This window comes from Gopherus flavomarginatus, chromosome 1 (assembly GCF_025201925.1).
Source record: "Gopherus flavomarginatus isolate rGopFla2 chromosome 1, rGopFla2.mat.asm, whole genome shotgun sequence".
Lineage (NCBI taxonomy): Eukaryota > Metazoa > Chordata > Testudines > Testudinidae > Gopherus > Gopherus flavomarginatus.
This window is the reverse complement of record NC_066617.1, coordinates 96,696,558-96,709,615: the sequence shown is the minus strand read 5'-3', so window position 1 is coordinate 96,709,615 and position 13,058 is coordinate 96,696,558. Positions and strand designations below refer to the sequence as shown.

Below are 13,058 nucleotides of genomic sequence, written 5' to 3'. Positions count from 1 at the left end.
GACAGATGTATGGCTTTTGTTGCACAGGGAGTACAACTCTGTTTAATGCCTTACTGACCAAGTGCCTAGACAAAGAGGTGATGGCATTGTGCAGGTACACCCCCAGCCGGAATACTCCCCCCCGTTTTGTGGCCCTGGTCCCACAGGAAGAGGAGCTGGATGAACAGAAAGTGCAGACAGCCCCTCCAGGTATGTGAAGAGACTGCATTTTTTCCATCTTGCAGCATGAAAAAAGCTGTCAGCTAGAGAACATGCACTATCCCTGCCAGATACTGCCTGCTGCCTAGTATAAAGATTGGGGAGAAAGTGACTCGCAAAAGAGGAGATGGTCATGTCAGGAATCTGACACAGAACAAGTTGCTTGTTGGTCTCTAGCCACAGTTGCTCACTTGAAATATTTGCTTTGCACAGGTCTGCCACAATTTTTCAGTTGAGGCAATTTAAAATGAATGCCTGATGCTATGGATTTCTGGTGCAAGGCTGGTATTGGCCTTGTTTAGCTGTGCCATGTTGCACCTGTGTACTGTGCCCTGCTGCACATTTTAAAAGCCTCCATTTGTGTCCGTTTTGCCCTGGATAAAATAACATGCAAGTCCAATGTGGCTGCAACAGTTTCCCTCCCCTCCCACATCTTTGCTAACTGCTTCAGGTAGCCAACATCAGAATGGAAAAATCTCTTTCTATTGGTTACCTGGAGCTCTTATGCCTCCTTGAATTTAGTTCTGTCCCTGGGCTCTTCTGAAGATTGAGTGATGATGATTTTCATTTATTGATTGTCACTGTGTACCAATTGAGCTGGGGTGTTATGAAAGAGCAGTGGTAAATTATTCTCCTTCTGCTTTTCCTCACTTTTATAATTGGAGAGCCCTGGGTTGAGAAGTTTGGGGAGAAAAATGATGCTCCATGCATGTAGTGTGTAGTTCTATCCAATCTCTTCATAAGCATTAATTCCATTGTCTCAACACCACCACTGTGAGATGTATCAGTGTTCTCCTGATGGAGTGATGCAGAAAAGACAGATGACTTGCCCAACTCCACTGAGAATCAGTGTCCGATGGAATTACAACTCAATAATCCCTAGTTTCTGCTCACACACTTAGATCATATCTCTCAAAACTCAGCAGCATTAATTATTATTGATCCTGATTTATATTATGGTGGCCAGAGACTCCAGTCAGGATTGGGCTTCACTGTGCTGTTTGAATACCCCTGAAGATAATGTTGGCTCTTCAGAAAAGAGACTGCCTAAGAAATGTCTGAAAAGGGAAGAGATGCTAGTTAATTGTGCATTATTGACAGATTGTATACAATAAGTCTCTGGCTAGCATAGATAAATTTTCCTGCCCGCCCAACTGCAAAGCATTTTGGGCTTGCCCTCGACATGCTGTTCTGAGGTCAGGCTTTCAGATAACTGATCTCTGGTCTCTCTCTGGTCTAGGTTTCCACCTCATTTTCCTGCCTTATGCAGATGACAAACGGAAAATTGACTTTACAGAAAAGGTCCCAGCCAATGATGAACAGGTGGACAAAATGAAGGAAATAATCCAGAAACTCCGGTTCAAGTACAGGTGAATGGAGGCCAGAGGCACGGGGCATGAAAACACAAAGCTATCACCTGCTGTGTTATACAGTGTTCAGCGGCAGCTGTGGTATGCACACAGAATCATAGACTTCAAAGCACTAGGTGGTTGAAACTGTGCAATTTATAATGCAACTTGAGTGCTTTTTCTTAACTCTGATTAATTTGTTTGGCTGTCTGGTGTTCCAAGGACATGTCTACTCTAAACATTATATAAAACCATTGTTTGAAATGCTTTGATCATGCAACACTTTTACAATATGGTGTCCGCATACAACAGCTAAGCCAGACAGCTTCCGGGTATTGATTATAATGGTTGGCCACAAAACTTAAACCAGACTTGACCTAAAGATCTGCTCTCATCTGGTGCATTCCAGTGTGATGCCTGCCCCATTGGTCAAACCTCCAATACATGTATAGCTGCACTGATTCAGATACCATAATGATGGGTACAGTGTAAGTCTAGATAAAATGAATTAGTCCTAATTCCATCCCAGGGTGCAATATCTCACATTTGGAAATTACCAACAAGCTGCTATTTCAAGGGGCCAAAATTGAGCTGCTAATTGAAAATTAGCTGTGGTATAGGTCTCCAATGCACTCTGCTTAGGTGTGTTTGCACTAAGCCAGGAGATTGTCGCAGGGAGATTGATTGCCTGAACTAGTTTGTTACATCATTTGTCCTTGACAGTTTAAGGCATACATTCACATGCAGTGGGCTATGCCTAAGACACTATATTAATAAACCAAAAATTAACATGTGTAGCAGAGCTATTTTGACCCCACCCCCACACAGCATGCCTTAAACAGTTGTACCAGCACATTCTGGGACTCCTTTAACACATGTCCTATAGAGCAGGCCATTACACCATGTTCCAGAGGCAGTATGTTTCAGTGACCATGAGAGAACCCATGTCTGATCTATCTGTAAGTCAAGCATTTTAGGATGTTTAAATGAGAAGTCCTACTGAATAATTGTTAAAGGGAGTTATGCCTCTCCCTCTTGAAGAGGAACAACTTCATAGTGCTCACATTGAGGGGAATGTGTATTCAGATATTGGCTGCGTGGAAAGGGGCAAAACTGGTTTTGAAGTGTGGGCTGATGCCATGTTCATTTCTTTCACATATACACATCATGCTTATTAATAAGCTGGCAGCTTATTAAGCTGGTGATATGGTGACTACTTCTGCAGGCAGTAAACCTGAGAGAAAACCAGTCCTCAGTGAAGCACCACAGGTGATGGAGATGCTTAATTGTGCACGGGAGGATGGGGGAATTGACTTCTGAACTGGGGGCTCAGTAGTCCTATTTATGGGCTCAGCTTACTCCTGACATGTGGTGAATGTTTCTGGGTTTTGATGGCAGGAACGACAGCTTTGAGAATCCGGTTCTGCAGCAGCATTTTAGGAACTTGGAGGCCTTGGCACTGGACTTGATCGAGCCTGAACAAGCTGAGGATCTGACACGTGAGAACAATGAGTGGATGCAAAGAGGGTGGGGGTAGAGGCCACTTGATTTTTCACTCTAGATGATGGTGTGTTTCTGGAAAACAGAAATGGACTTCTGGTGCTTTTAAACCAGTTAGCATTGTGCAATGCTAGGACTTAATTCAGAGTGTGTGGTGGTAGTAACGTATTCAGTCTCTTTAATTTTGTAATTCTGGTTCTGTTCTCTTCCTCCCGCACACCCCTTCCTCCCCACTAAGTACTTGATAAAATGTCCCTTCCAGTTTTGTTGAAAAACTGCTAACTTTGTGCAGCGTACAAATGGCCACTTGCACTAAATTAAGACGAAACTCATATCACTTGTGACTTAGAGCTAAATACTGCCCGTGAACAGACCTGCAGTTCTCACTTAAGTGAATGAAAGCTGTAAGTGTTTACTGAAGGCAGAAACTGGCCCTAAACCTAGATTTTGAATCTAGATGTCAGGAGCAACTCCTCTCCAAAAATCCCTCATTAGGTCTTAAAGTCATGGCCAAAGAAAGTAAAGGGGAGACTGAATAACTTACCTTTTTTAAATGAAAATGCTGTTTTCCTTGAAACTCCCTTCTTTAAAGGTCTAGCTGGTATTTAACTCTGATAAATTAATGGAATGAATGACTTGTCCAGTGGATTTATAGTGGCAGAATGATGCCACCCTGTGGTCAGTAAGAGCATATATGTGAGAATTTTCACAGGAAAAGCTGTAACTTTTTTCACTGTTTTTCTGTATGTCTGGAAAAGTGTTAAAATTATCTGTATTGCGGTAGTGCCTAAGGATCCCATTCAACAGTCAGGACCCCATTGTGTTAGACAGTGGATACACACGGCAAAAATGATTTCTGCGCTGAAGTGCTTATAGTCTAACACGAAAGACAACAGGTGAATATAAAAAACAGATAGGGATAGTCCAACATAACAGTGAGATGAATTAAAAGCTGCAGCATACCTATTTCTCTAGCATGCTGTTATATTTTTTCTTCCGTTTGGTCTGTGCATAAGCATGTCTGTCCTTCCTATTTAGGTATATGTACAAGTCTAATTAGTAGTAAGACAATACACATGGGCAATATAAGTTAATGGTATCATCGAGAACCTCACTTCCTGAGTCTTGTGCATTCAAAATTTGTAACTACCATTGCATTAACATACCTTTTTGCATTTAATTTCTCATCTTTGCAAAGCCTTTTGGAATGGTAGTTATTCTGAAGACAATCCTCTCTTGCGGTACACATATGGTGGTGACATTTTCAGTCATACAGGTTTCCCTGTGCTTGATTATGTTTTTGTGAGTATGAATTTCTCTTCTATCAGAGCCCAAGGTTGAGGCAATGAACCACAGACTAGGTGATCTGGTGGAGCAGTTTAAGCAGCTGGTTTACCCTCCTGACTACAATCCTGAAGGGAAAGCTGTGAAGCGGAAACAAGGTGAGTGGCAGTGAGGAGCCTGCAGCATTCTGTCCATATTAGCTGTGTGCTGAGAAGTCTGCATTTCTCAGTTTATCTCATGGTTTAAAGAAACCTGTTATGAAACCACTCTCGCTGATAGACTGTCGGTTGGCTTCAAGCCAAAATGGAGTCATACCACCTGGGATTGTGGCCTCATTAGAACTCTCAAGCTGAAATAGTGTTTGGTCATATTGGATGAATGGGAGATCTCTTAAGGAAAACTCAGCTTGCAGCAGGAAGTAACATGGGTCAATAAATAGAGCAACCTTTAAATGTTTTTTGCTCATTTTGGCTTGAGGTGATTTGTTTTTTTGAGACAGGCCAGCAAAATCATTATTTATTTATTTATTTTCATTTACCCATACCATGAATAAGACTGCCTAGGCTGCTAAATTCTTTTTGTAAGGCTGTAGTAGGCGATTTCTTCCCTCAAAGTAACGGTGCAGTGTTCCACTATGAACTTAGCTATACACCACAATTGTAATTAAGATTCCATGGGACTTTTCATAAGAGTGGGATGTTAACAAGGGTGTCCTAGCCAGATTCCATGTTGGGACTTTACATTCTGCTGTGCTGTCCCTGTGAAAATCCCTCATAGTGTCATTTGGTTATGGAGTCTTTCCCATTAAGCCACAAACTGTTCCAGCCAGGATACATTAGTCAACAGCATATAAATGTGTATAGTAAATATGCATTAAGCACCAGTAATGTTAAGCACAAATATTGTAACAGTGTGTGGCAAATTGCCGGTACTGTTATGCTGGGTCTCACGCTGTCTCTTCTTTGGGGAAGGTTCAGGGCGCCATTGCTTGCCTCTGAATCGGTATTTTAATTAGCCCACTAGTGTCCTTGAGGAGGGGAGTGGAGAAGGAGGGACCTGGGCCCGCTCTCTTCTCCAGGTCCCAACCCAGGGGCCCTGAGGTTTGTGGTGAACCACTTGAACTAGCGGTTCCTTCCCCTGGGCTGCTTCCCTCTCCTGCCCTTCAGCTTGTGAAGGGGCTTCTAGCCCTCCTTCTACATAAGCCAGTTGCCCCTTACCTAGGGTTTTTTTGGATTTCTCAGCTCTCTTTAGCACTGCTCCAAACTTTCCTTTTGGTCTCTCTTCAAAACTGTTCTGTTCCAACTCCCACACTGTCTGACTGAAGCAGGGGTTTTTATCACATGACTGACTGCTGGTGCTCCAATTGGCTTCAGGTGCTCTAGTTAATCTATAGCAAATCTTCCTCCCCTTGCAGGGGATAAGGCTCCCTGCTAACACTCTCCTGCTGCCCTCTGGCCATGCTGTATCACAAGTGATATAGCCTAAACTGGCCGATGCCCTAATCCTGTTCACTTATGCTAAGTAGCCTATATCTCCTTGAATTTTCTGAAGTAAGCATTTGGCACAATCAGATAGGAAATTAGTTCTCTCTTAGTACAAACTAGAGAAGTACCTTCCCAGATCAGTACCTGGAATGCTAGTATTCAAAACAAAGATAAGGGAGGAACAGAAAAACAAGCTAGGGACCTGAAACAAACTGATGGGTTGGATTTTAGTGACATATAAAGAAATATGTAGCTTGTAAAATCATATAAATAAAACCAGCTGAAATATGTAACTTGAGGAGCACACCTTCTGCGTGAGGTGAATATAATATCCCTGCATGGGACTGCTCTTCAGAGACTGGTATTGTATAGAACCTTTTTTCTTGTACCATCTCAATAAACCGAACTGACACTGGTTATTTGATCTCCTCGGATCACTAACCAATACAGCTGCTTCAAAGATGAAATGCAGAATCTAGACATTTGCCACATATCTATAACATAGCTATTAAGTCACTGCTTACTTATCGGTTACTAGACTGGCATATTAAGTTTTGCAGTGTTTTCCCTATACATACAGTTCTTTTAATGTTGTGATCTGAATTTCTTTTTCTAATAGGAGAAGGTGCTGGCCAAACAGAGAAGAAGCCCAAGATGGAAGTCTCCAAGGATGAGCTTAGGAGCCATGTACAGAAGGGCACTCTGGGCAAATTCACCGTGCCTGTTCTGAAAGAAGCATGCAGGGTTTATGGGCTGAAAGGCGGTGGGAAGAAGCAAGAACTTCTAGATGCACTGACTGAATATTTCAGCAAGTTCTAACCAGGAACTGAGGACTTTGATGACAAACGGGTGACTCCCTTCTGCTTAAAACTTTCAGTCTGCTCATCTGGGTGTTGGGTCTGAGTTTAGTTTTGATGCTGGTGGAAGGGCGGAGGTGGGGTGGACAGAATCCCTTCACTACATCAAACAATGCAGACTCTAGTGGAAAGAAACTTATTTCTTCCTTTTGGTGACAATAGATCCTCTTAGCAATTGTGTCTTCTGCTGGTGGTAGCAGATGGCAAAATAAACCTCATCCCAACTCTGGTCCTACAATTCAGATGAACACTGTTGTGCCTTGTTGGTGTCTGAATAAATGCAAGTTTGTTTTGGAACCCTTACTTCTTTGGAACAGCGGGAATGGCATAGAAGAGATGCTGTCATGTACAACAAAACTTGCTCATTTTAAATAAGTGGAAGAATGTATGGTGGTGGATGAAATAGTGCTACATTGCTATAAGACTTACTTCGCAAGTGTGTGTGCTCACAAGAACTATAAAAGTGGCATCTTACTGTACTGATTAACACACTAAACTTACCAGAACGAAAATCATTATGCAAGAACAAGTTGGATTCTGTTCTGCCTTAAGCATAATCAAAGTTGTTAGCATGTACTGATAATAGCATAGGCAGAAAACGATTTAGTGCTCGGTAATAGCAGTTAAGAAAAAAAAAAATTGGAGCTTTTCCCTTTTGAAAGCTAAATTTGCCAAAGGGAAAAAAGGCTCAGGATAATTAGTTTCCTCCTAAACATTAAATATCAGGTCATGTATTCCCTTTGAGGAGGGAAGAGGGATAATGACATCCCATTAGGCCAGTGTTTTCAAACTTTTTTTTTTCCTGGGGACCTAGTTGAAGAAAATTGGTGGTGCCCATAACCCAGTGGAGCTGGGGATGAGGGCTGGGGCAGAGGTTTGGAGTATGGGGGTGGGCTCTGGGCTGAAGCAGGAGGTTGGGGTACAGGAGGGGGTCAGGGCTGTGGGCTGGGGATGAGGGGTGCAGGAGGGGCCGTGTTTGGAGTGACTGAGGGGTTTGGGGTGCAGGAGGGGCTCTGGGTTGGGGGGCTCAAGCCTGGGGCAGGGGATTGGGGTGCAAGCACAGATTTACCGCAAGCGGCACAGCCAGGGTGCACTGCGGACCATGCTGTGTCCTGGAAGCAGCCAGCAGCAGGTCTTGTTCCTAAGAAGAGGCATGCAAGCAGCTGGCCATTTCTGGGGCACAGCGCAGTGTCGGAAAAGGTAGGCACTAGTCTGCCTTAGCTGGGCAGCAGTGCTGACAGGACTTTTAATGTTCTGGTTAGCGGTGCTGACCAGAGCAAGGCAACCCAGCGCCTTACATGCTGGGTCATGACCCACAGATAGCCTAATGCAGCATTTTTCAGTAACCCAGACACTGCTTTTCCACTCTCAAAGGAGGGTGAGTCAGATGAGGTGTGAGCTATACCTTGAAAAAGGGCATGTTGGGGTGTTTCCTCTTCATTACTTCCATTGATTTTTGTATCAAAGTGGGACCTATGACATGTAAATGTGTTTAAACTACCAGCACTAGAAAGTGTCAGACTAGTGACTACACCCTTTATATATAGTTAAGAACCAGGTCTTTTCTAGAAGACAGTGTTGCTAACTGAAGTGTAACTACATTTCCAACCCTGTTCCCATCCTGTGGTCTATCCCTTTCTCCATGTATAACAGGTGCATGAGCTTGGCCCAGAAGCAGGACTAAGCTGCTGTAGGCAAAAGGGGGTGATGTTTTATGGTGTAGTATGGGCCTCCGCACCACATAATAGTGATGTCAGGGGGAAAAATTGCTCTGGACCCTTTTCCTAGTGAGCTCTGACTTGAAGGTTAGCAGTCTACAATTCTGGAAAGAGATTCTGATGCTATCACATCCTTACTTTGTAATTAATATGTACATATCTCAAAGGGTTTTCTGGTGTACTTTCTAGTACAGGAGTGGGCAAACTCTGGTCCAGGAGCTGCATCTGGCCCTTGAACTCCTGTTGGGGAGTGGGGTCTGGGGCTTGCCCCCCCTCTGGCTCCTATGCATAGGGGCAGCCAGGGGGCTACACACTGCCCTGGGCCCAAGTACCATCCCCACAGCTCCCATTGGCTGGGAAATGTGACCAATAGGAACTGCAGGGGTGATGCCTGCAGACAGGGCAGCATGCAGAGTTGCCTGGCCATCCCTCTGTATAGGAGCCGGAGGGAGGATATGCCACTGCTTCTGGGAGCTGCTTGAGGGAAGTGCCACCCAGAGCCTGCACCCCTGACCCCCCTCCTGCACCTCAACCCCCTGCCCTAGCTCTGATCCCTTTCTTGCCCTCCTCAGTCCAAGCCCAGAGCACCCTCCTGCACCCCAAACTCATTCCTAGCCCCACCCTGGAGCCCCCACTGCATCCCAACCCTGATCCAGCCCAGAGCTGCTCCCCTCCTCGAACTCATTTATTGCCTCACCCCTAGCTGGAGCCCTCACCCCTTCCTACACTCCAACCCCCAATTTTGTGAGCATTCATGGCCTGCCATACAATTTCCATACCCAGATGTGGCCCTCAGGCCAAAAAGTTCACCTACCCCTGCTCTAGTATGGAGGTGCTGATTAGGTAAGTTACATCTTCACAGCACTTAAGTGGACTTTATGGTCTACTCTGCTTTTAGCCTTTCCTCAGTTCTGTTTTTAACAGATCCTTTCATTATATAAAAATTTAGTGAAAATTGGGTTAGTTTAATTGCCTCTGCTCACTTTAACAAGCAAACTCTCCCTTCATTCAAGAATCCTTTATTCCTGGTGCTCTTGTGCAGTGTGTTAAAGGAGACAACTGTCTTGGCATGCTGTGAAGTGTCCAGGCCCTTTACAGAGTGGTGGCTTTGAATAGATTAAGCCATCGTAGTTGAGATAAACTCCCTTATAAGGAAATGACAGCTCTACTGTAGTTAAGGTTGAAAGGTTTACTGTTTAAAAGAAACTATTCAAAGGGCTCTAAAATCCCCCTGCTAATGCAGATTGCCTTATAGTGGTGTGGGATAGGGTTAGTGGTCCAAATTTGGGATTATTTGAGCCTCAGATCCAGTCTCCCTAAAAATCAGCCAATGGCTCTTAATGTGTTCTTATGTACAGCTGGGGCTCAGGCAAATCCCAAACAGCTGAGATCAGTCTCACCTCTGGCAAGCTTACAATTCCAAGTGCATCATCAGCTTGAACCAAAGCAAATGAAACGCACATGCAGCTAGAGTAGGCCTTTGCTAACAGCCAGAGGGCTTGTGTGCAATCTCTTGCCATGGTAACTGGATGACTCAAGGTGACATGCATGGTCAGTGAATCTGACCACCCTCAGTGTAAATTTGAGCCCTACTCGTGGCAGTTTTCAGAGACTGGTGTTCCTTATATGGCTCTTTTGGATAATTTTGTCCAGAGCCCAAAATATCTGGTTTGAGAGAGATTGAGGTACTCTAAAATCCACATGCAGACTCCCATTTTACTTTAGAAATATTACAAAAATAAGCATTAATCAAATAGAAGGAACATGAAAGTTTTCAGTAAGTAAATAGAACTGTGGAAGCACATCAGTGTCAAGGTGTTCTGATACACAGCCCCTCCCATGAACTGCTTATAAATTTGATTTTTATAATTATGGAACAGGGAAGGGACTCTGCCCCTTTAGGCTGTTGTGGGGGCAGTACTCCCCACCTGCTGACCTTTAGTGGTGTAAGGGATCATTCAAACTGTTTCTGAAAATCTCATTTGAGGGTCTGGGTTGTCAAAAAAAAAATAAATCTTTCCTACAATCTCTTACATCAAGTTATGTCTATACTATAGGATGGGGGTGGGTAAACTTTTTGGCCTCAGGGTCTGAGTATGGAAATTATAGGGCAGGCCATGAATGCTCACAAAATTGGGGGTGTGAGCTCCAGATGGAGGTATGGGCTCTGGGGTGGGGCTGAGGATGAGGGGTTCAGAGTGCAGGAGGGTGCTCCAGGCTGGGACCAAGGGTTTGGAGAGCCAGGGGGCGGGGGTAGGAAATCAGGGTTAGGGCATGGGTTGGGGCACAGAGGTGCAGGCTCTGGGCAGGGCTTACCTCAAGCAGCTCCCAGAAGCAGCAGCATGTCCTCCCTCCAGCTCCTACATGGTGGAACAGCCAGGCAGCTCTGTGCACTGCCTTATCTGCAGGCACCATCCCTGCAGCTCCCATTGGCTGTAGTTCCCAACCAACAGGAGTTGTGGGGGTGGGCTTGAGGCTGGAGCAGCATGTAGAGGCCCCTGACTGCCCTTATGCATAGCAGCCACAGCCGGGGGGGCGGGGGGAGACACGGACATGCCACTGCTTCCAGGAGCTGTGTGTAGCAGGGCAAGCCCCAGACCCTACTCCTCGGAGGGAGCTTGAGGGCTAGATGAGGACCCCAGGCTGTAGTTTGCCCACCCTTGCTATTGGAGCTACAGTGGCACAGCTGTGGCATAATAGCTATGCCACTGTAGCATAGACATTTCCTACAGCCACGGAAGGTTTTTTTCCAGTAGTACAGTAACACCTCCCTGATTAACTGTAGGTATCTATACTGCCACATTTACAATGAGGTTGTCATAAAAAAAAAAAAAAAAAAAAAAAAAAAGACAATTGCTCTCTGAGGCCTGGTCAACATAGCTAAGGTGGTAAGGATGTGAAAATCACAACAGTGTAAATGCAGCAATGTTGATGGGAGAAAGCTTGATGCTGCGAGGTAGTGTTCCTACACTGCGAGAAAAACACCTGGTCAGCATAGCTTACTCTACAGGACTACTCTTGGATTCCTTACTGATCCTGGGCTCACCCATCATAATGGCCATGACTGATGCTTTCTACCATCAGAGACCTGAACTTAGGTATTCATGCCTTTGTCACCTCTCAGCTGAACTACAGCAATGAGATATACAGAGGCAGCACTTAGGAAACGCCAACTAGCACAAAACACTGCAGCACATCTCAGCAATACATGCAACTGTGAGCACACACCTGTCCTCTGCTCTCTACACTAGCTTCCTACTGAATCAAGGTCTTAGTCTCCTGGGTCCGGGCCCTTGAGTACTTTGAAGATAAAGACTATCTAAATTTCCAGGACAAAATGTGATTGGCTGCTTTGCTTCTCTCACACAGTGGAACTTTACACCACAGATAAGCTTTACTTTTATTGTTGAGACAGAACTTGTTTCAGAGGTGGTCAGAGACTATGGAACCAAACACTCCCCAGGAACAATCACAAGCCCCCACTTTCTGTTCCAAGTGTAAGGCATTTCTTTGACCTTGCTTTCTCCACTATACACAAACCAACACCCACCTTACCAAAGACACTCCAATGCCTATGCTTCCCCTTGTGGGGAAGAGGATGGGAGAACATAATGCAGTTATGTTATTTAATACACTATTAGAAGGTGCCAAGAGATACTACTGAGTGTGGTATAAAAACCTATACAGACTAGAAGACAGCCTGGTATACCTCAGACAGCCTCCAGAACTCAATGCTGAAACAGGGTATACTAACCCTCAACATACATGTGCATCTCTGTATCATAGCAAGAGCCCTTCCTACCTGCTCCAACTGATCCTACCATTCGGTACAGCTACACCTAACAGTTAACACAACCAGAGTGCATCTAGATTAGCATTAGAATTCAAGCTTGCAGAACCCAGCCCAGCCAATGGAAAATCTGTTCACGTGCACTTCTGGCACCTTCCCCCACTCCCCTGCCAGTGGTAATGCCAGTTCCAGGACTGCAGTTAATACCGTGTTGTAGGGGTGGCACCTATCTTAATTCTTGGACACAACAGAAGCAAGATTAACAATTTAAAAATAATAATATAATAAAAAAAGCTGGTGTGGGTGGTAGGCAAAATTGGCCACTAGCTCTTGGACCTAAAAAACCACATTCCAATGAGGCAAGGCTATGGAGAAGTTCAAGGGTGTCTATTACACAAGCCTCATTTCACCTTTAAAGTGAAAATAGACTTTTTCTGTTTTCCTGTTCAGTTCTAAAGCTAGGCCTTTACTGACAGTCACAATACACCTTTGGGAAGAGTCTGAATACTTACACTGTTCCTTGCTATCCTTATTTCTCCTTCACCACATCCAGGCCTTGATAAGCTACTTCCTACCAAGTAGAAGCAAATTTATTTTCTTCCCTGGTGTGTGGGGTTTTGTTTTGGTGGGTTTTTTTTGAGGGGGGGAAGGGGTTTAAACACCCTTGAGAACCAGCTTTTAGTAGATCACAGCAATGCTGCAGGCAGATGCATCAATACTAAACAAAATGATAGGAGGCAGCTCTAATATGCTGCATTATAATGCACAGCATTAGCCCTGGGGTGGTCCCCAATTCATGTTAACTAGTTAAAGGCAGTTAGCAGCACATTCCTATCCAAGACAAGCTGAGAGAAAAGTCATGTACACAAGCTGACAAA

The 13,058-nt window shown here is 44.6% G+C and overlaps 1 protein-coding gene across 5 annotated transcripts in view; it reads left to right on the top strand.

Annotated features, from left to right (window-relative positions):
- XRCC6 (X-ray repair cross complementing 6) overlaps positions 1-7,187 on the top strand; it is a 48,082-nt gene extending 40,895 nt beyond the window's left edge. For all 5 annotated transcript variants that reach the window (XM_050953997.1, XM_050954007.1, XM_050953987.1 and 2 more), the window contains exons 9-13: positions 28-189; positions 1,439-1,568; positions 2,946-3,046; positions 4,376-4,489; positions 6,435-7,187. In XM_050953997.1, the coding sequence (XP_050809954.1) occupies positions 28-189; positions 1,439-1,568; positions 2,946-3,046; positions 4,376-4,489; positions 6,435-6,634 (707 nt within the window). In that variant the 3' untranslated portion in view covers positions 6,635-7,187. The remainder of the gene's footprint in view (positions 1-27; positions 190-1,438; positions 1,569-2,945; positions 3,047-4,375; positions 4,490-6,434) is intronic.
- Positions 7,188-13,058: the final 5,871 nt, after the last annotated feature.